The sequence below is a fragment of the Notamacropus eugenii genome, chromosome 1, assembly GCF_028372415.1.
Source record: "Notamacropus eugenii isolate mMacEug1 chromosome 1, mMacEug1.pri_v2, whole genome shotgun sequence".
Taxonomy (NCBI): domain Eukaryota; kingdom Metazoa; phylum Chordata; class Mammalia; order Diprotodontia; family Macropodidae; genus Notamacropus; species Notamacropus eugenii.
This window is the reverse complement of record NC_092872.1, coordinates 386,100,758-386,120,742: the sequence shown is the minus strand read 5'-3', so window position 1 is coordinate 386,120,742 and position 19,985 is coordinate 386,100,758. Positions and strand designations below refer to the sequence as shown.

The following is a 19,985-nucleotide window of genomic DNA, read 5'->3' as shown; positions in this document are numbered from 1 at the left end:
CCCAGGGAGCATGCGCAGGCGTGGGAGCCGCGCCAGCCCCTAAACAGACCGTGTGGGGGGAGGGTTAGTGCCTTAACGGACGGCTCCGGGAGCCAATCAGAAGGCGCTCCATGGGGGAGACGGGGAGGGGAGGCTCTTCTTCCTGACTAAGGCGGCCGGAAGTCGGCGGCCATAGACGCGGTTTATCCGCGACGCTCTAGAAACTGCGTGAAGTAGTGGGAGGTGAGTGGCGATGTCAGCTGGGGACGTGGGATCTCGGCGCGGTTTGGGTTTTTTTCTCCCGGGGGATTTCTCGGCAGGGAAAGGGCCAGCGGAGCTGCAGGCTCCCGGCTGTGGGGAGGGCGCTCGGCGTGCTCGCCCCTGCCCTTTTCTGTAAACATCCCCGCCCCCTCCCCCCCGATTTACCCGCCCCCTCGCGGCGCCCCGGCTACGGCGGGGGTCGCGGCCCCTCCCCGTGGAAGGCCTGTGGGTGTGGGAGCTGGGCCCCCCCCCCCCGCCCCAGTCGGGCGGCCCCCTGGACCCCCTGCCGAGAGGCTCGTCCCTGCGGGCCCCCGGAGGAAAGTGAGACTTGGAAGGTTTGGGGACTGTGCATTTTCCCTCCCGGTGCCTGCGGTGTTCCTCCTCCTCCTCCTCCTCCTCCTCCTCCTCCTCCTCCTCCTCCTCCTCCTCCTCCTCCTCCTCCTCCTCCTCCTCCTCCTCCTCCTCCTCCCCCTCCCCCTCCCCCTCCCCCTCCCCCCCCTCCCCCTCCCCCTCCCCCTCCTCCTCCTCCTCCTCACGTCCTGGCACCCCCCGACTCTCCTCTAAGACCCGCCAGCCTTAACTCGTACCTTTAGTGCGAACATTTTCCCTCTGTGTCTCGGCACCCCCCCATCTCTTGTTTGTACAGAGGTGTTTGTGTGCCCCCCCAACTCTTGTTTATATAAAGGTGTTCGTGTGCCCCCCCAACTCTTGTTTATACGGAGGTGTTCGTGTGCCCCCCCAACTCTTGTTTATACGGAGGTGTTCGTGTGCCCCCCAACTCTTGTTTATACGGAGGTGTTCGTGTGCCCCCCCAACCCCTCATCGAATGCTCCTGGAGGGAAAACATTCTTGGTGTTCCCGTACTTAGCGCACACCTTGGCATAGGATCGCTGTTGACTTTTGCCGCCGTTTTGTCAGAACTGAATGAAACTCATTTTAGAGTGTAGAGGTGGTCGTCATAGCCCAAAAAATCGGTATTGATGCTGGTTCTTTAATGTTTCCCAACCTTGTACGTTAGTGGTCCCGTTTGGTTAAAAACAGCTCAGCGAAGCAGACGTTTATATACCTATTTTACAAAGGAAAAAGGAGCTCTGAGAGGTTAAGTGATTTACACGGGGTTATTTTGGTAGTGAGTGGCTCAAATGAATCCACAAGCATTTACTTCATGAGAACTTGGGGATTCAGAGACGAAACAAAATCGTTTCCTACAAACTTAGGTCTAACTGCACGGGACGTAAGGGGCGCACCAGCAGCTGGAAGGTGGTGTTTAATTTAAGGAGGTGAGAAGAGACTCTGCATGAGGACAATCTTTGAAAAAAGCAATGGTTATAGGATATAAAGGGATATTTTTAATTCACTTGACTAAAACCCCTTTACTGATTAAACTTTAGCTTGGTGGTGTTTAAAGCAATGTTTTCAAGATCACACAGGTAGAGCGGGAATTAAGAGTCTAGCAGTGTTTTTGTTTTTTAATTTGCAAGGTGTAGTGGTTTTTACCATTATGGCCTTGTAGCTTAGAGGTAGGACTTTATCTAGATAGGATTTCTTTGGCTAACTGGTAAGGAGACAGGCAGTTCCAGGTGAGGGGGAAAAGAGTATGTTATTTTTGGGACAGTGAGGAAATTTACCATACCAGTTGCGGATGCTTTCAGGCCCATCACCTTGTAGTTATAAGGAGCATTGGTGAGGGAAGACTTTGGCTAAGATCACATAAATAAGTGCCATCTGAGACCTTGAACCTGTGTATTCCAGTGGTGTCCACTGCCTCTGTACCCTTTTTCAAAGACACCTTCAACCCTTTCCCATCCCAAAAAATAAAGAATGTTGGACTTCTTTTATTTCCTTTTCATATGTGAATTCACATATTGCTAGTATTTTTATTTGATTTTGATTCAAGAAAACTTCAACTTTGGAGGGACCTCACCCTCAGTGGCCATCTAGTCCAACCGATTCCTCAGAAGGAAGTCCCATAAGTAGTCGTTAAGAGCCTTTTCATGTTCAAAGCACTGAACTAGTCGCCAGATGCTGGTGTTTTATATATACGTATACACACACACACATATATACACACACATCTATATTATATATTATATATATAATTATATACAGTATATAGTATTATATATATAAATAATTAAAACTCTTTGCTGTTAGGGAGCTTAAAATTCTCTGGTCTAGAATTGCCAGTTGGTTATTGGATATGTCTGACTTGAATAATCCAAATAAAGGCACTTCACACTAAACATTTCCAATACATAATTCTTTATCTTTCCCCAAACTTAACTTGCTTTCCTATTTTTGTTGAGGGTACCCCCAGTCCTTTAGTCCCTAGTTTACAGCCTCTTAGTTATCCTCAAGAAACACTTCATTGCCTCTTTATGCTTTTGGATAAATCACTTCACTTTCTTGAGTTTATTATCTCCAAAATAAGAGGATTGGCTCTGAAGATGGCCTCAGAAATCTCTTAGGGCTCTAGATGCATGATTCTATGATTCTGAGTTGCTTTTCCCATCTAGTCAGTTGTTTTGTTTTTTCCTTTTTCCACATCTCTCAGATCCTTTTTTTTCCCCCTGCTCTATCATGTAGTTCAGCTATTCATTCTCTCTTAACTGTATGATTACAATTGCTTCCTAATTAGTTTTCTTGCCTCAGATGTCTTCCCCCTTTCCAATCCATTCTCCACACAGCTATCAAAGAGATATTCTTAAAGGAGCAATGATAGTCATCTGCTTAAGCTTCATTTGGTCCCTTATTGCCTCTAGGATCAAATACAAACTTCTCTCTTTGGACTTTAAAGCTTTTGGCAATCTGTATCCAGCCTACCTTTCTGAACTTATTACCTCTGTTCACACACTTTATAGTCCAGCTACACTGGCCTACTTTCTATTTCATCTTCATCCTGTGCCTCCATACATACTGTGTATGCCCTTTTCACTCTACTTCTAGAATCCCTAGTTTCCATCACTTTGGTTTGTTCACCATCTTCTACATGAGACCTTTCCTGGTATCTACAACTAGTAGTACCTTTTTCCCTCCTCTTACCTATCCCTAAATTATATATACTTTATGTTTGTCTGTTAGAGTGTAAATAAACCCTTCCAGGGCAGAGATGATATCTCTGTATCCCTAACACCAAGCAATGTTTCTGATATACAATACATATTAATGAATGCATATTAGGGAAGGTCTGTCTTGTACAGAATAAAGGGCTCAATATGTGTTTAATGAATAAATCCTAATTGGGACTCTTGCTGAACTCTTTCACTTATATAATACCTCCTTATGTTGTGGCTTTGGAGCATTCTGATTAAGGAATCCTTTGGAAAAATCAAGGAGAAGATTGTGTCAGTGTGCTAAGTTTGCTTGTCATTCTGCTTCAAATTGAATTCATCCTAGCCGTTTGAGTTTATTGGACTGTTAGGGCAGTGGAGTATTGAGCATTGATAAAATGGTGGTTTAAAAAAGGAACCCAGGAAGAAATCTCCTTTTTTGATCACTCCTTTCCCTTTGTGTACAAGGAAAATCTGCTAAGAATGAAGTATGATCCCCATAGTTCCAAAAAAAAAAAAAGGCCAAAATAAATTATTTGAACTAATTATCTCTAAATGTCACATTTTATTCTTCTCTGTTGAGACAGTTAAGTAGTTTGTGACTCTAATGTGATATTTGTTATATATCTGCAGGTACTTGGATCTTTCAGAATGGGTGAACCTCAGCAAGTGAGTGCACTCCCTCCACCACCGATGCAATACATCAAGGAATATACAGATGAAAACATCCGGAAAGGTCTAGCTCCTAAGCCTCCACCTCCAATAAAGGACAGTTATATGATGTTTGGCAATCAGTTCCAGTGTGATGACCTTATCATTCGCCCTTTAGAAAGTCAGGGCATTGAACGACTTCACCCTATGCAATTTGATCATAAGAAAGAACTAAGAAAACTCAATATGTCTATCCTTATTAACTTTTTAGATCTTCTAGATATCTTGATTAGGAGTCCTGGAAGCATAAAACGAGAGGAAAAACTGGAAGACCTGAAGCTACTTTTTGTCCATGTGCATCATCTTATAAATGAATATCGACCCCATCAAGCAAGGGAGACCCTGAGAGTCATGATGGAGGTACAGAAAAGACAGCGCCTTGAAACAGCTGAAAGGTTTCAAAAGCACTTGGAAAGAGTTATTGAAATGATCCAGAATTGCCTGGCTTCTTTACCTGATGATTTGCCCCATACAGAAGGAGGAATGAGGGTAAAAACTGAGCCAATGGATGTTGATGACAGCAAAAATTGTACTGGACAAAATGAACAGCGAGAAAATTCTGGTCAAAGAAGAGACCAGATTATAGAGAAAGATGCTGCTTTGTGTATCTTAATTGATGAAATGAATGAAAGGCCGTAAAGTCTTTTAAAAATTTGTTGTACAAACTTTTGGGGGATGGGATGGGGTTACGTAGCCAAAAACTGTATGACTTTGCCTTGCTTGATACTGTTGAAACTTGTATAGAAATATAAATTTGCTTGATCATGACGTGTTATGCAAGGTGGAAGTTTTTTTTTTTAACAGAAGTTCTTAATTACAGGTGAATGAAACAGGTGAAGTGTTGCCCTGACGGCTTCAGCTGAATCCACAGATTCACCCCTTTTTAAAAAGAGAGTACAGTTGGCACTTTGCTGAAGGGAACTAAATACATCTAAGTTGGGTTGCAAACAGTTTTCTTAATTTCATTTCATCTTTAGTTTGTTTTTCTTGGTCCTGCACAAATGAGGTTATATTTTGAGCTGCAGAAAATGTCCCATAGCATTAGAGTTTAACATTTAAATAATTTAACAATGAGTTTAATCATAATCTGAGTAAAGTTTTTTCAAGTTATTTTAGTTTGTAAAATCTAATCATTAAAGTATCATAAAACATATTTATTTTAAAAGTGCACAATTTGGAATAACTTTCCCAAGAAATAAAAAAAACTTGAATGGATTGAATTCAGACCCCCCCTTTTCCCTCTTTTGAGTCTTTTTTGTGTGTCAGATTCATGATTTGAGGGAATTTTGAGTTCTGTTATCTCTGTGAACCTAGAAATAGCTGTTATAATACTACTTTGTGAATATAAAACCACTGAAATCCATTAGTATGATAAAGAATACTTAAGTCTCAAATGTGTTCATGGATGACTGGGATGGTAATCTAGAAACATTTTAACTGAGTTTTAATTTTTACTTTTTTGTGGTGAAATCGAGTTTTATCTCTTCTTTCTTAAAGTCAAATCACAAAGTAGTAGACACACCAGGAGAAAAGTAAGAATTTGTAAATTGCAACATTAGCTCCTGGATACTGGATGCATTTCAACTGCTCTGAAAAAGTAAAATTAAGAAGGGCTCTTCCCTTCTCTTATTTCAACTCCTACAGTCCCACATGGGGAGGAGGAAGAGAGTCTCCAATACCTAGGACCAAATTTAGGACTGAGATGGCTTGGGAAGGAAGGACTGATCTAGGACTGGGGTAAGATGATGTTAGCTTGGAAGGAATTTGTAGATGAGAGGTGACTCAGAGGCTTGTAGCTGAAATAATTTTGGTCACCCCCTGGTCAGGACCAGATAGGGCTTCCACACCAAACTCCTTATCTGAGTAAGATGGAATAGAATGAGGTTTGAAGTCCGAAATCAAGCACTGCATTCCCAGAGAGAAATAATGTCCCCTGTAGGAACCCAGGCATTATCTTGTTCCAGTAGTGTTTATAGTAGTCCACTCAAGTGCTGCCAACGTAGAGGATGAAAGCCAACACGAATGACTGGACAGTGGGTCTCAGGAACCATGCCCTTCTCTTAGACATCTTTCTGAATACAGAGCACACAGCTCAGGTATGGGATTGGGACAAGATTGAAGGCACTGAGCCCTAGTGTCTGGAGTAGTGCCAAGAGAGGGCGGCAGGTCAATAGGAATCTGCTCTCTATAAAAAGGTTGTGGGGCTGTATAAAAAGCTTAATTAGCATGTAGAAGTTGTGCAGCCTGGGAGATGAGGTCACCTGAAAGGACCTTAATTCTTAGAGACACATGCATACATACACACACTTCCTTTGCCTGTCCTCATCTGTAAAATGGAGGTAGTGGTGGCATCTATCTTCTAAAGTTGTTAAATTGTTCCATTTGGCCTTAGAGAGCTAGAAGTAATGAGTATAATTTGTAAAGAGACAAACTGAGGCTTGATATCAGAAAAAAAATTCTTAACAATTAAGAGTTGTCCCCAAGTGAGATGGTTTGCTTTGGGAGGCAGTAGGTAGCTTTCCAAGCTTTTTTTCTGCTCTTCCCTCTCATACCCAATCAGTCATCAGGTCCAGTTCACTGCAACTTTAACATATCCTAATTTGTCTCATACTCCCAATTTCCTCTGCCACTTCTCAAGCACAAGTCCACATTATTATCCAGCTGCTCTACTTCCTTTGCCTCCTGTCAGGCTTTCACACCTCTACCCTTTCTCCCTCCAATGTCTCTCATAATTCTAGAATAATCTGGTCATATACTCCCCTCAGAAATCTTCAGTGACTCCCTATTTCCTCCCTAGTGAAGCTTAAATTCCCCTTTCTAGTATTAAAAACCCTTCACATTATACTACTACCCTTTTCACTCTCACCTGTTACTTCGCTTCATGCACCGTATGCTCTAGCAGAGGTGGATTACCCCCTTGCCTCTCTGACCAGCAACATCTCAATGATTTTCCCCAATTTCTCCTTGGTGCTTGGAATGTCAACAGTAACTTTCCCCCATCTCGCACAGCACTTGTTTTAAAACTCTCTTAATGAACTTTTCATGTGATACTGGGTTATTGCTAGCTCAATAAACTTATTTTCACCTGAATCAAAAACTCAAATTCTTCTGTCTGGCATTTAAAACCTCTTCCTACTTATCCAGACTTCTTACGCATTTCTCTCCTTCATCTGCCCTGTGGTCCAGACATACTGGTCTGCTTGCTGTCTCTCACCTATGATGTTGCATCTTCCATCTGTCTTCTTTTCACTGGTGGTCCCTATGCGTGGAATTCTCTGCCTCCTCATTTCTACCTCCAATTTCCCTTGCTTTAAGATGGTTCAAAAAAATCACCTCTAGGAGGCCTTCCCTGGAGGCTGTCAGTGCCTTTCCTTCTTTGTTTGCTTTGTATGTACTCTGCACATTGATGCAGTCAGGTGGGGCAGTGGATAGATAGAATGGTGGACTTGAGTTTAAATGCTGTCTCAGGCACTAGCTGTGTAACCGCAGGCAAGCCATGGAACCTCTCGGCCTCAGCTTCCCCATCTGTAAAATGGAGATGATTGCAATCCGTCAAGTGCTATGTAAACGCTAACTGTATTAATGCAATATGTACATCTGTGTGTGTGGCCTTCCTCATCAGAATGCAAATTCCTTGAGGATGAAGAAGTTGGCGTTTTCTTATTGCCATTAGGACTTAGCCCAGTGCTGGGCACAAAGTAAGCACTTAATAAATACTCATTGAACATGTGGCCCCAAAGAAGAGATATGAGGAAAGGCCTTCCTGTGGTCTCCTGAGGAGGTAGTAGGTACACAGATATAGAACACTGAATATATTTTAAGAGGTTTTTTGATTATATTGACCATCTCTTTTCGTCTTTTTTCTTTTGAAAATATTCTGTGTTATTTGGGATGGCTGTCTGTGGGGGAAAGGGAGAAGGGATATAGCAGGAAATTTAAGCAATAGAAAAAAACATATCCAAAACACTTTATTTTTAAAAATATTTGTTGATTGATTGAAATCATGCATAATAGGTATCTCTGTTGATTTATCACCACACTAACATCTCTCAAAGCAGATGATATTTTATTTAAGTTACATATTGCTTTCAGTATTTAATTGTAATGGACAGAAATGTTCAGTAGTTGTGCTAACATTTATCTGATGCAACGTTTGTTGCTTTGCTAAATTCTATATAAAGCCAATATTAAAAATTTTTCAGAGTGTTTCCTGACACGGAGACAGCAACAGCAAAAATGATGCCAACTAGCATTACTTGGACTGACTTAAAAATACCAAGCCCATTGTTGTCTATGCTGTGGGACAACTGGTACTCTAACACATTTTTGATTTAATTATGGCTTGTGTAAACATTTTGAAGAACAGTATTACAACATTTAATAAGAATTACAAAACTGTGCCTTTTGATCCAATGATTACATTTGTAGAACTCTATCCCCCTAGATATAAAAAAGAAGTATATCCTAGGCATGGGAGACAGTCTATGTAAAGGAATGTAAAGGAATTCCATCTCCTGTAGAATAGGAGATGGAGTGTCATGTGTGGGAAATATCAAATTCATTTGGTGGGACCACAGAATGTGTAAAGAGAAGTAATATATGATGAGTGGAAAGGTAGAAAAGAGACAGACTATGGAATGGCTATAAATGCCTAACAGAGGAAATAAAAAATCAGTGGAATTTCCTGAGCATGAGAGTGCCACATGCTTTAGGAATACCTCTTTGAAAGCTACCTGGATGTGTGTTGGAGGTGAGGTTTGGGGAGAGACTTGAAGCAGGAAGACTAATTAAGATATAATTGAAATATCCTAGGCAAGAGGCAATGAGTGCCTAAACTAGGGTGAGGATAGCCTGAGTGGAGAAAGGCAACGCGTGTAAGGGATATAGAAGCAGAACTGACAAGACTTGGCAACTGATTGACTATGTAGGGCAATGGAGAATGAGGAATCAAGGATAATAATAATAGTATTGATAATAATATAATACTTCATTTGATCCAATCATTGGACAGTTCCAAGGTAACAAATCTAAAAGGATGATAGTATCCTCAACAAAAACAAGAAAGTTCAGAAAAGGGGTGGATTTGGGGGGAAAGAGAATGACTTCTACTTTGGACATGTTGAGTTTGAAATGCCTGTGGGACATCTAGTTCAAAATGTCTAATAGGAAATTGGTGTTCTGGGATTGGAGTTCAGGAGAGACTGGGGTTGAATATATAGAACTGGAAGTCATCATAGGTATCCAGAGACATGATCATTAAATTCATGGGATTTGAGAGGCAGAGCTGCACAAAGTCATCAGCCAGGATCTCCTCCAGAGTCATCTGGAGTCCAGTGCTAGACCAGGGGTGGGGAACCTGTAGCCTTGAGGCTAAATGTGACCCTCTCAGTCCTCATGTATGGACTAAGTAATTCCTAAGAGGATTTGTTCTGTGAAGTTTGGATTCAATCAGAGGGTTGCACTTGAGGGCTGAGAGGGACTCGTGGCCTCAAGGCTGCAGTTCCCCACCCCTGGTCTAGAATAAAAAGTCAAAACTATTCCTACTCTCTATGAGATCTATCAGGATGAAACTCTCTCTCTCTCTCTCTCTCTCTCTCTCTCTCTCTCTCTCTCTCTCTCTCTCTCTCTCTTTCTCTCTTTCTCTCTCTTTCTCTCTCTCCCCTCCCTCTTTCCCTCCCTCTCTCTTTATCTGTCTTTCTGTATGTATATAAGTATATATATATATATATGTATATATTACATATATATATATAAACATGTAAATATATCACTAGCAGTTGGGGGGAATCTGGAAAAGTTTTGTTTGAGCTTACGTTATGAAGAAAGTAGGCATTTCTAAGAGGCAGGGGTGAGGACAGAGTATATTCTAAGCATGAGATATGGCCATTATCCGACTATTGGACACAGGTGACTCCAGAGGAGAAAGTGAGGTTGGTGACTGCGCAGCTCTCCCTCATTTAAATCCAATTGACTTGCAAGTCATGGCATCAGCTTGCTGATGTCATGGTCCTCTTCAGGAATAAAGGACAAACCACAACAAGAAATAGTGTAATGTTGAACTGGTTAACTAGAGACATACACACACACACACACACACACACACACACACACATATATCTATGATTGGTTATGTAGGTAATAACCATATATATAATATGGCTAACTATAGACTCATATATAGGAAAGAGGAAAGTCTAGTGGAATTTACATTGAGTATACCTTTAAGAAATAGAAGTGATGTCAAACATAAAGTGGGGTGGTCCTTTTTATGATGTGTAATAGAATTACTAGGTCAAACCATATGATCAATTTTTAAAATTCTTGTTGTAACTCCCATATTGCTCTCCAAAATGTTTGCACAGTTCAGGAATACCACCAAAAATTTATTAGAGTGCCTATTTTCCTATAACCTAACCAACATGACTCTCTTATCTACATTTATCCTTCTCTTTCCTCCCTCATCCACATTTCTGTTCTCTAAGAGCTCTAACTTCTGTGGGAACAGTGATCATTCTCTTCACCGGAACACTCGCTCTGCATTATCGCTAGAACTAGAAAGGAAGGTAGGAAAGGACAGTCAAAGCTCATGTGCTTCCTGAGGGCAGGGGCTGGAATACAGAGCTTTTCAGAGTGCAACCTCTTCACAAACCACCAGGTGGTGATCCAAGCTCATAGCTGCCAGCCTAAGTTCCTGTGTGCCTTCATAGATGTGGCTTCCAAGAATTTCCTGATCCCCTACCTTTCCTCGGTTTTGCTTAAGTTCCTTGTCCATATTATTAAATATGTCCTTCAAATAAAAATTAAACAAACAAACAAACACCTCATGTTCTTTTCCTCCAGGATCTTTATCTCCTTGGCTTTTCTTGACTCAAAAGGACTAGATAAATGGATAAAATATTGATTAGGAGCTTACTAGGTATAAGACACTGTGCTGAGCTTGGGAATACAACTGCTCTCAAAAAGAGTCTCCTACCTTCAGGGAGTTTACATTCTAATAGAAGAGTTCAACACATACAAGGGAGCTGAAAAGAGGGAGGAAGTACCCACCTGGAGTGCCTGAGCCTGGTTTGGAATGATCATGGCTGGCAACAGTACTTCCTCAAATAGATGTTCCGGGGGCAAGCTCACCAATCAGAGGTGGCTCATGTTTTAATATTGAAATTCCTGAGTGGCAGAGGCAGCCATTTCTAGAAAGCATCTGAACTTTCACCAAGGGAACAGATACATCCAGAAGCTGTTTGTAGAGGAGGGTTATCCAGCATCCCTTAAGGCCCAAGTCACAAACTGGGAAGAGAATCATTTCATGTGACAGTTGTGATTTACCTTGGTTTTGATTTCTGGCCAAATTTTCCAGTGACACTTGGACTTAGATGATCAGTGGAATTGACACTGGAGGTTCCAAGGTCAGAAGCCACCTTGGTCTCTTCCCAAGGGACTCTGGCATGTCTTCTTGCTGTCCAAGTAGAAACTAAGGAGCTTCCAGTCCCCATGAGATAGAGGAAGTTCCCTTTCTAAGAAGCAGAGTAACTACCATCCTGCTGTGCTCTGCTGCTAACTCAGTGCCCATGATGCAGTTTAAAGATCTGTGATGTGTTTTCTTCTTCTGCCTTTTGAAGTATTTTCCATTGAGCTGACAACTCTTTGTATTTTAAATATACCACTATGATAGAACATTAAAAGATCTTACATAACTTCTTTTTCAGATGATAAGTTCCAGGTAATTCACTTCCCAGTCCCCTGCATTTCTTCTCAGGTTCTAGAGTCAGGAAGACTTGAGTTCAAATTGGACCTGAGACACTGAGACACTGACTAGCTGTGTGACCCTGGGCAAGTCACTTAACCCTCTTTGCCTCAGTTTCCTCATCTGTAAAATGAGCTAAAGAGGGAAATAGCACACCACTCCAGTATCTTTGCCAAGAAAACTCCAAAAAAGGAACACAAAGAGTTGGACATGACTGAAAAATGACTAAACAACAACAGGTACCTAACTGGAAGAATAAAGGGGAAAATGTTGAAGGCCTGAAGCCTGCAAAGGATTACTGCTACTAGGTGTTGTGTTCCAATTCAACAAATATTTAAGTCTTTACTATATACAAAACACTTTGCTAGATGCTGAAGATAGAAAATGAACTTAATTCACACTAAAGTATTAATGAGGCTAGAGATCTTCTCAGACAAGAACACTGGAGTGGGAATTAAGAGATTTGATTTCTAGTCATACTAAAATCCAAAGGCAATATGAAACTGGGCAAGATCAATGATGACAAAGAATGCTACTCATTTCCTTACAGAGAGGTGAGAGACTAAAGATGCAGAATTAGATACACATTTTTAGAAACAGCCAATATAGGAATTTGTTTTATTGCCTATATGTATTTGTTACAAGGATTTTCTTTTTCTTTTTGGAGAGGTAAGGGGGAGATGGGAAGGAGAGAAAACAAATCCTTATTAATGAAAAAAAAATCAGTTATTCAAAGATTTTTTAAAATTTCATATACTTCTTTAAAAATTGAAATACACCTTTTTTTAATTCCCCCCAAACCTAGCCTAGCTTGTTATAAACCAGGAGTTCAGCAACTTCTTGCTAAATGAACAGTTTAATCTTTTACTTCCCTAGAGAATGTATACTTTTAAAAGAGGAAGCTTGGCGATGTAATACACAGCCTAAAGATATGAGTTTCCAATGGTGGTATTTCAGGCTCTTTTGCATGTAGGGAAGGATATTATTTTTTTAAGTGCTGGGGAGTGTTCAATTTATATGCCAGGGTCTTCTCTCTTCTCTCTATATTCTCTCCCTTGGTGAACTCATCAGTTCCCATTAGTTTGAGTATAAACTCTGTACAGAAATCTCCCAAATTGATATATTTAACTCTGTCTCATACCTTCTGCCCATTGGACATATCTGTACCTGGATGATATATAAATAGGCATTTCAAAGTCAGTGTGTCCAAAATAGAACTCATTCTATTTCCCTTCCTTCCAGATTTCCTTATCTCTGTTGAGGGCACCAACCTTGCTTCCACTCCACTCATCCAAGCTTGTGACCTTTGAGTATCTTGGACTTTTTTCCTCTCTTTCATACCCCTCACCACCCCAGCTCTTTTATCAAATCAGTTACCAAATCTTGTTGATTCTACATCTCTGACATCAAGTCCCTTTCTTTTGACTCACACAGTTGCTAGATCCTACAGGCCCATATTACTTTTCAGCTGTTTTATGGCAATAGCCTTTTAATTCATCTGTTTGCTTCCAGTGTCTCCCATTTCCAATTCACCCTCTACACAGCTCCACAGTTCTGGCCTTATTTACTTGTTTGCTCAAGAAGATTCCTGGTTTCCTATTATTTCTAGGATAAAATTCAGATTTCTTAGCCTGGCATTTCAGGCCCTCCACTCTTGCTTATACCTGCCTCACCAGACTTTTTTTTCACATTCCTTCTCTTCACACACTCTATGTTCAGGCCACACTGACCTACTAACTCTCTCCTGCACTCAACCTGCCATCTTTAACTTCCCTGACTTTGACTGGTTTGTCCTCCAGGGCTGGAATACACTGCCTTTCTCAACACTCCTTCTCAGAGCCCCTAGCTACCTTCAAAGAGAAGTTCAGATTCTCCTTTCCTGATCCTCCCACCCCCAGAAATGTATCTGTTTTCATTCTGCAGATAGTTTTCATGTTTACTTACTGTTTTCACCCAGTAGAATATAAGTTCCTGAAAGGGGGTTGGAAGTGAAGGGGCGTTTAATTTTTGTCTGTATCCCCTGGTGCCTAGCATAGTGTCTGACACATAGTATGTGCTCAATAAATCCATGAAATGAATTGAACCTCTTTGAATCTGCTTTGCTATCTGTAAAGTGGAGATAATGAGCTTTGCACCACTTCAGTTTTTGTGAGGAAATGAATTTGTAAACCTTAGAGCCCTCAGTTATAAAAATCTGAGTCATTACCAAAGGGTGTCTATAGTATCAATGACTTATAAGACAAATGAAGGAGACTAGTTTAACTGTGGACCATCCCTACATTTTTTTTGTTACTATTAGCTTTAAATTTTGATATATCATGGAGTGGCATCTTAGTGTGGAGGAATAGAGTACTGGGCTTTGAGTCTGGAAGACATCAGTTCAAAGCCTGCCCTTGACATTTGCTAGCTTATATGACCTAGACCAAATCACTTTTATGTTCCTCAAGCAAACTTTCTGGGATTTATCTACTAGGTCTGAGTCACAGACTGTCATGATCCTGGAGAAAATCCCAGGGACTTTGTGTATTACTGCGTAAATCCTCTTGAGGAAGCCAAGCTTTCGATGATTCTCAACTTCTTGCAAATTTGTCACACTTCCTATTTGTAACTCAGAAGAGAAGGAAAGAGAACACAGGATATATCCTTTCGCCGGTTTGCAGCATCTTCTGAGGGGCCCCATTTTCTGGGTGTCACACAGCTGACAACACAAGGAAATTGTACACGATCCAAATTGCCACCCAAGTGCTCCAACCGTGGAGTGAAGGAGGTGCTGGCTCAAGTCTTTGTAAAATCGCCCCTGTATCTAAGGGGCGGTACAGAGAGTAGGTTCTGACAGCAAAGTAACGCTTTGTTTCGGGGCTTACCTAGGTTACAATGGGGAACGTAAAAGGCTGCCTTTTACTACGCTGCAAGCAGGGTTCGAACCTGCGCGGGGAGACCCCATTGGATTTCAAGTCCAACGCCTTAACCACTCGGCCATCGCAGCGAACTCATAGGAGGTTTCCTCGGCAGACAATTATCTGTCTTCAGTGTCAATTCTCTCAATGTGTCTTTTCATTCATCTTTTGTTTTTTCTTTTACTGCATAAACAATATAATTATATATTTCTGCATGCCATAGATTGGAGATTTGAGCGTGTGTGTGTGTGTGTGTGTGATATGCTGGATGCTCGTGAATTTTTTTTCCCCCACGAGAATTGATTCAATCCTTTACCAGTGGAAGCACCGGAGGCTCGGCCACTCTTTGCTCATCTGCCACTGCACTTGGACCGGGTGAACAATTCTAACCTCCCTCCCCCTTCCTCCTACTCCTATGCCACTGGCCCAAGGTCTGGTTCCCTGCCCGGGGTGGGAGTGGAGCGGTGCGGTGGACTGCTCAGTAGAACCCTCCGAGATTCGTGAAACTCTCGCCTCTCCATTCTCCCTAGCTCGCAGTGCTAAGTCTCAGCATCTCCGCTTTACAGAGGAGGAAACAAACTCGGAGGTGAAGCCACTTGCCCAGGATCACACAGAGACTCCATAATACTAGCTAACACCAAGATAACTTTGATCTTTGTAAGACGCCTTACAGATATAGAGGGGAGTGGATTTGAAACAGATGCTCTAGCTTCACATTAAATGAACTCGAAGTACTTTCAGCTAGTATGATTTAGCCAGTTTCCAGCATTAGTTACATTTTCAGTAATTTATGACTTAAGTACTTTCTTTTTCCCCTTCCTCCAATTTTCCCAAAATGTTGGGGTTTGAGGGAGCAGGAGGAAAAATCACAGGAGCTAAATGCTTTTAACAACTATAAGTGGTTGTTATGTAAAGCTATATTATATATATATATATATATATACATATATATATATATATACGTATATAAAATTCCAGATGACTGATTGAACCGCAGATATATCATAGACACAGAAGGGATCACAAAGGTTTTTAAATTCATCCCCGCTTGTTTTAACAAATGAGACAGAGAAAGAATAAGTAGCATGCCCGAAGTCACAGGGTCATCCGCCGAAATCTTTATTCCCCCCACCCTCACCCCCGCCCCCCACCCCCGTGTACTTAAGACATATTCAGACTGGCCCCTGAGAGGAGAAAATGTAGCTTTCTCCCTTCATTGAAGTGATAGGGGAATCTTCAAGTGTGGAATACAGTACCACATACTGTCAGTCAGTGACCTGTGAGTTGATTTTGTTGAACTGCTTTTCTATCCTCTTGTTTTGAAGTTTTTGAAATTTTCATTTCATAAGTATATTATGCCAAATATACACAAGGCTTCTGGCAAAATGAGAGAACATTGACAAGATGTCAGTATCAACACCTAGCCCCTCAACATTTATAACCAGCTAGGGAAGCATATTATAGCACAACATAGTCTACACACAGAACATGCAGTAAATTATAACAAGAAGTCCCCTCAAATCTGCTCATGATCCCTTCAGCACAAAGAAAGACCATTCCCCACACAACCCACAAATGGGAAAATCTTCGGAGTGGAAGAAAGATTCCCAAGGGAATGAAATGGTTTGTTCTACAACCATTAATAGCACTAGTAATACTAGTGAGGATACAGATTGTAAGTCAGATCAGCAGGTGTGGAATTTTGGGGGGTGGTAGGGGAAAAAGCAAGGAACGCTCACACAACTATTAAGTGTCAAGTGTCTAAGACTGGATTTGAACTCCTACCCTCCTGACTCCCAGTGTTCTATTCACTGGAGGAATTCTATTCACTGGCTGCTCCAGAAGCATAGAATTCTTTGCCAACTTTGTTGTTTGTGTTTCTCACTCTTTGTGACCCCTTTTGGGGTTTTCTTGGCAAAGAGAGTGGAACATCATGCCAGTTCCTTCTCCATTTCATTTTATGAATGAGGAAACTGAGATAAACAAGATTTAGTGACTTAGTCAGGGTCATATAGCTAGAGACAGACATTTGTCTGAGACTGGAATTTGAACTCAGGAAGATGACTCTTTCTGACTCTAGACACAGTGCTTTATCCACTGCACCAGCCAGCAGTATATAAGATAGCATCATTGTAAGACTCTGCAGTCCACACACAGTAAGAGCTGCCTTTTGCTTCTAAGTCAGCTCCTTTCATTCATAATTGAGCCTCACTGAAGGCTTGCCACTCCATACCCAAATCTGAACCTTCCCATCATATTATAGTATATAGTATTTTATTACAAGTATTACTATGGTCAACTGCATCTTTAGCAGACTGTTTGTAGTTAATAGTGCCAGTCTCACTGTTTCCTTTCTATGGGTTCCAGAGGTTCTGGGATTTCATATTTCTCCTGTATTTCTGCTTGATCTCAGTACTTCATCTCTCTTTCTCCCTTAATTTCAAAGCTCCTAGTTCTTGCTCAGATAGTCTAATAGATTGTCTGTTGATGTCTAGGTTTTGCTTATGTATGTCTGAAAATTGTTGATGTCTAATTAAAACATCTTTGTTGAGAAATTGTCTTCTACAGAATGGCAAGCCCTTTTCTTCCGATCAGTCAGTTTTTATTCTTCCCTTTCAGTTCTTTTACTCTGTTCTACATCATCACCACTAAAAACAGCAACTAGACCACAAGAGAGAGGATTTTCCTCTTCTCCATTTTTCACCAGCTCTGGGATAAGTTGCTGTCTTTCAGCCAAAGCTTTCTTCTTCTTAAAGAGAGCAAAACCAGCATCTGCTGCTGTGGATTCCCTTTTCTCTTGTTCCCTCAAGGAAATGACAGGCTGGAAGCTATTTTTGAAGTCTGCTTTTTGTTTGTTTAAGCTCTTAGCCCAGCCATCCATGTCTTTGCCAATCTGTCATGCTGTTTTGGCTCTTTTGTTTCTCTCTTTTCCTTTCCTTTCTTTGATGGAAGTTTGCGGCTACACTACACATTCTTCTGCAGGCACATAGGTCTCCTTCCCTTCAACTCAGTAGAGATACTAAAACAAAAGTTATCAATAAAAGTAAAATTGACTTGCTGGGAATTTCAGGCAATGATTGCAGACATTTACATAAGTACTTTAAAGGTTTAAAAAGTACTTTACAAACATTTTCTCAATTTGGTCTTTACAAGTTTTGTCAGGTAGCATAACAAACGTGTTTTTTAATACCCATTTTGCAGATGAAGAGGTTAAGGCTTAGGGAGGTTGCATATGCTAATACAACTAGTACACTTATAAAGTTAAATCTGGGTCCTCATTTCAAGTCCTCCTTGTTCTTTTTACTACACCAGGGCTGCATTTCCAGTCCATATTCCAGACTTTTTGGTCAGAAGTGTATCTTTACTTGATTTGAACTAAAAGTGGTCCATTTAACAAATCTCTTGCTCCTTGGTCCATAGGAACTGGGCTAGTAGTAGAGGCTTAATTATTTACCATGTACTTTAACCATGAATGATTATTTTGTTTGTTTGGGTAGACAACCCAGGATACCGAATTAACTTTGAGCCAAAACTTCACCTTTTTCTTTCGTCTCTTTCCCTCCTCCATTCCATTTCTCAGTGATTTCTATTCTTTTTCAATGTTCTACAGTCAGAGGTTTTCTGGAGCCAGCTCATACCAATTGTTAAATTTTCAATGTGAGCATATTACACTTTGGAAATCAGTAAACTTTATAAATCAGGACATGATTTATTGTTTTTTTGATTTCCTAGATTTAAGAAGGTGATGGAGAAAATGTTAATATTGAAGATTAAACCTAAAAATTTATTGTGAGGGTATTCTTTTCACCAGGAAACTGGTTAAATGTTTACCAACAAAGCTATGGACAGTGGAAAGAGCCCTAGACTTGGAATCAGAAGATGCGAATTTGAAACTTTGACCTTCAGTTTCCTCATCTCCTTAAAGTAAGTAATAAGCATTGTTGCACAACCTTCCTCATAGGATCATTGTGAGGGAAGTATTTTGTTTTGTTGTTTTATTTTTACTCTGGATCTGTGATTACTTCAGCTTTATGCATTAACTACTGTGGAAATTCCCTTCTCTGATGTTGATCCATAATTCCTCTGAGATTCACTCTCTTCAAGAGTTGACTGGGGGCCCTAAAAAAAGTGATTTGTCTGTTGTCACACAGCCTGACGTGTCAGGCTCAGGTCTTTGATTAGCTTTTACAAAGAAATATTTACCAAGAAAATATAGCATCCAACATCCCCCTTAAGCCAGGGGCACACTCTTCCCTAGACCACTTGGACCGTAAGAGGAAGGGGTTCAGACTCAAAGTAGCTGTTCTAATAGCCATGAAGGCTGAAGCAGGCACTATGGAATGCTTAGAGCTTTGTCAGACATTGAAGTTGCCAGCATCATTCACTGCATCCTGGGTCATCACCAGTCATGTTGACTTTTGTTTTGCCACTGAACTTCCATGACTCTGGAAGAGAGAGTAAGGATAACAATTTTGTGAAACTCTGCTTCACTTAAATTTAATTCATGTACAAGTCAAGATGTCACCCCATGGTGTCATTGGTCCTCTTTGAAAAATGAACAAGTTTTCAACAAACATTTCTCCCCTCCAAGTTAATTTCTAAATATGGCAGCATGGCTGATGGTAAGTGACTTCTTCTTGTAGGATCTGGTATCTTGGCTGTGGGATCAATCCATTTCTAGTCTATACTATGTTCTTTGAGGCTATTTTGGTAGACTGCAAACTCTGGCATGGACCCTGGCTCCTGGACCTGTGGCAGTTCTCTAGAGCTTTCAAAACTCATTAAGGTTACAGCCCAATGCATTCTATTTCCAATATTCCTTCACCTAAACCAGGAAAGAGGAAAAGAAAAAAGGTAGAGTCACATGTCCATGGGTTCATGTCACTCCAAGTAAGGAGAATAGGTCTTTGGTGAGAAGGCCTCCCTATCCATAGGCTTATAGTAAGTAGTCCTTGCCTCTTCACTTGAATGCTACCAGACAGGAAAGGCCCTCTCTCACTTCCCTGGTTGTATCTAATACCTATCCATGATACCTTTGGACATTGCTTAGAAGTTTCCAGTGTGTGCTTTAAGCACAAGTTTAAATTTCCTTTATTACCAATTGATTTTTATGGTTGAAGATAGGTACCAGACTTTAATCATCCTGAAATAATAATTTTCCTATTTTATTCTCACAAAAACTAGAGGCATTGGAGGTCCTGTGTTGCTGGAGATTCAGAGCCATTAAAGAACCTGAGCTTCCCTTGAAAAGTCTTGGACCAGAGACAGCAGAGGGCCTGCACTACTGGGGCCTCAAACCACCAAAGACTTCTGGGCATGCCTCATCCCACATCACCATGACATGAG

At 41.0% G+C, this 19,985-nt stretch overlaps 1 protein-coding gene and 1 non-coding gene across 2 annotated transcripts; one reads left to right on the top strand and one right to left on the bottom strand.

Annotated features, from left to right (window-relative positions):
- Positions 1 to 87: 87 nt before the first annotated feature.
- Positions 88 to 4,769, top strand: MED7 (mediator complex subunit 7). Its single transcript, XM_072630840.1, has 2 exons — positions 88 to 222; positions 3,924 to 4,769. Exon 2 carries the CDS (start codon positions 3,942 to 3,944, stop codon positions 4,638 to 4,640), a length of 699 nt encoding a protein of 232 aa, XP_072486941.1. The 5' UTR covers positions 88 to 222; positions 3,924 to 3,941; the 3' UTR covers positions 4,641 to 4,769.
- A 9,877-nt stretch (positions 4,770 to 14,646) lies between these two features.
- Positions 14,647 to 14,728, bottom strand: TRNAS-UGA (transfer RNA serine (anticodon UGA)). Its single transcript has one exon. It is a non-coding gene; the product is annotated as a tRNA-Ser (tRNA).
- Positions 14,729 to 19,985: the final 5,257 nt, after the last annotated feature.

Coding starts and splice junctions, on each gene's coding strand:
- MED7 (XM_072630840.1), top strand. CDS start 3,942: ATGGGTGAACCTCAGCAAGTGAGTGCACTCCCTCCACCACCGATGCAA.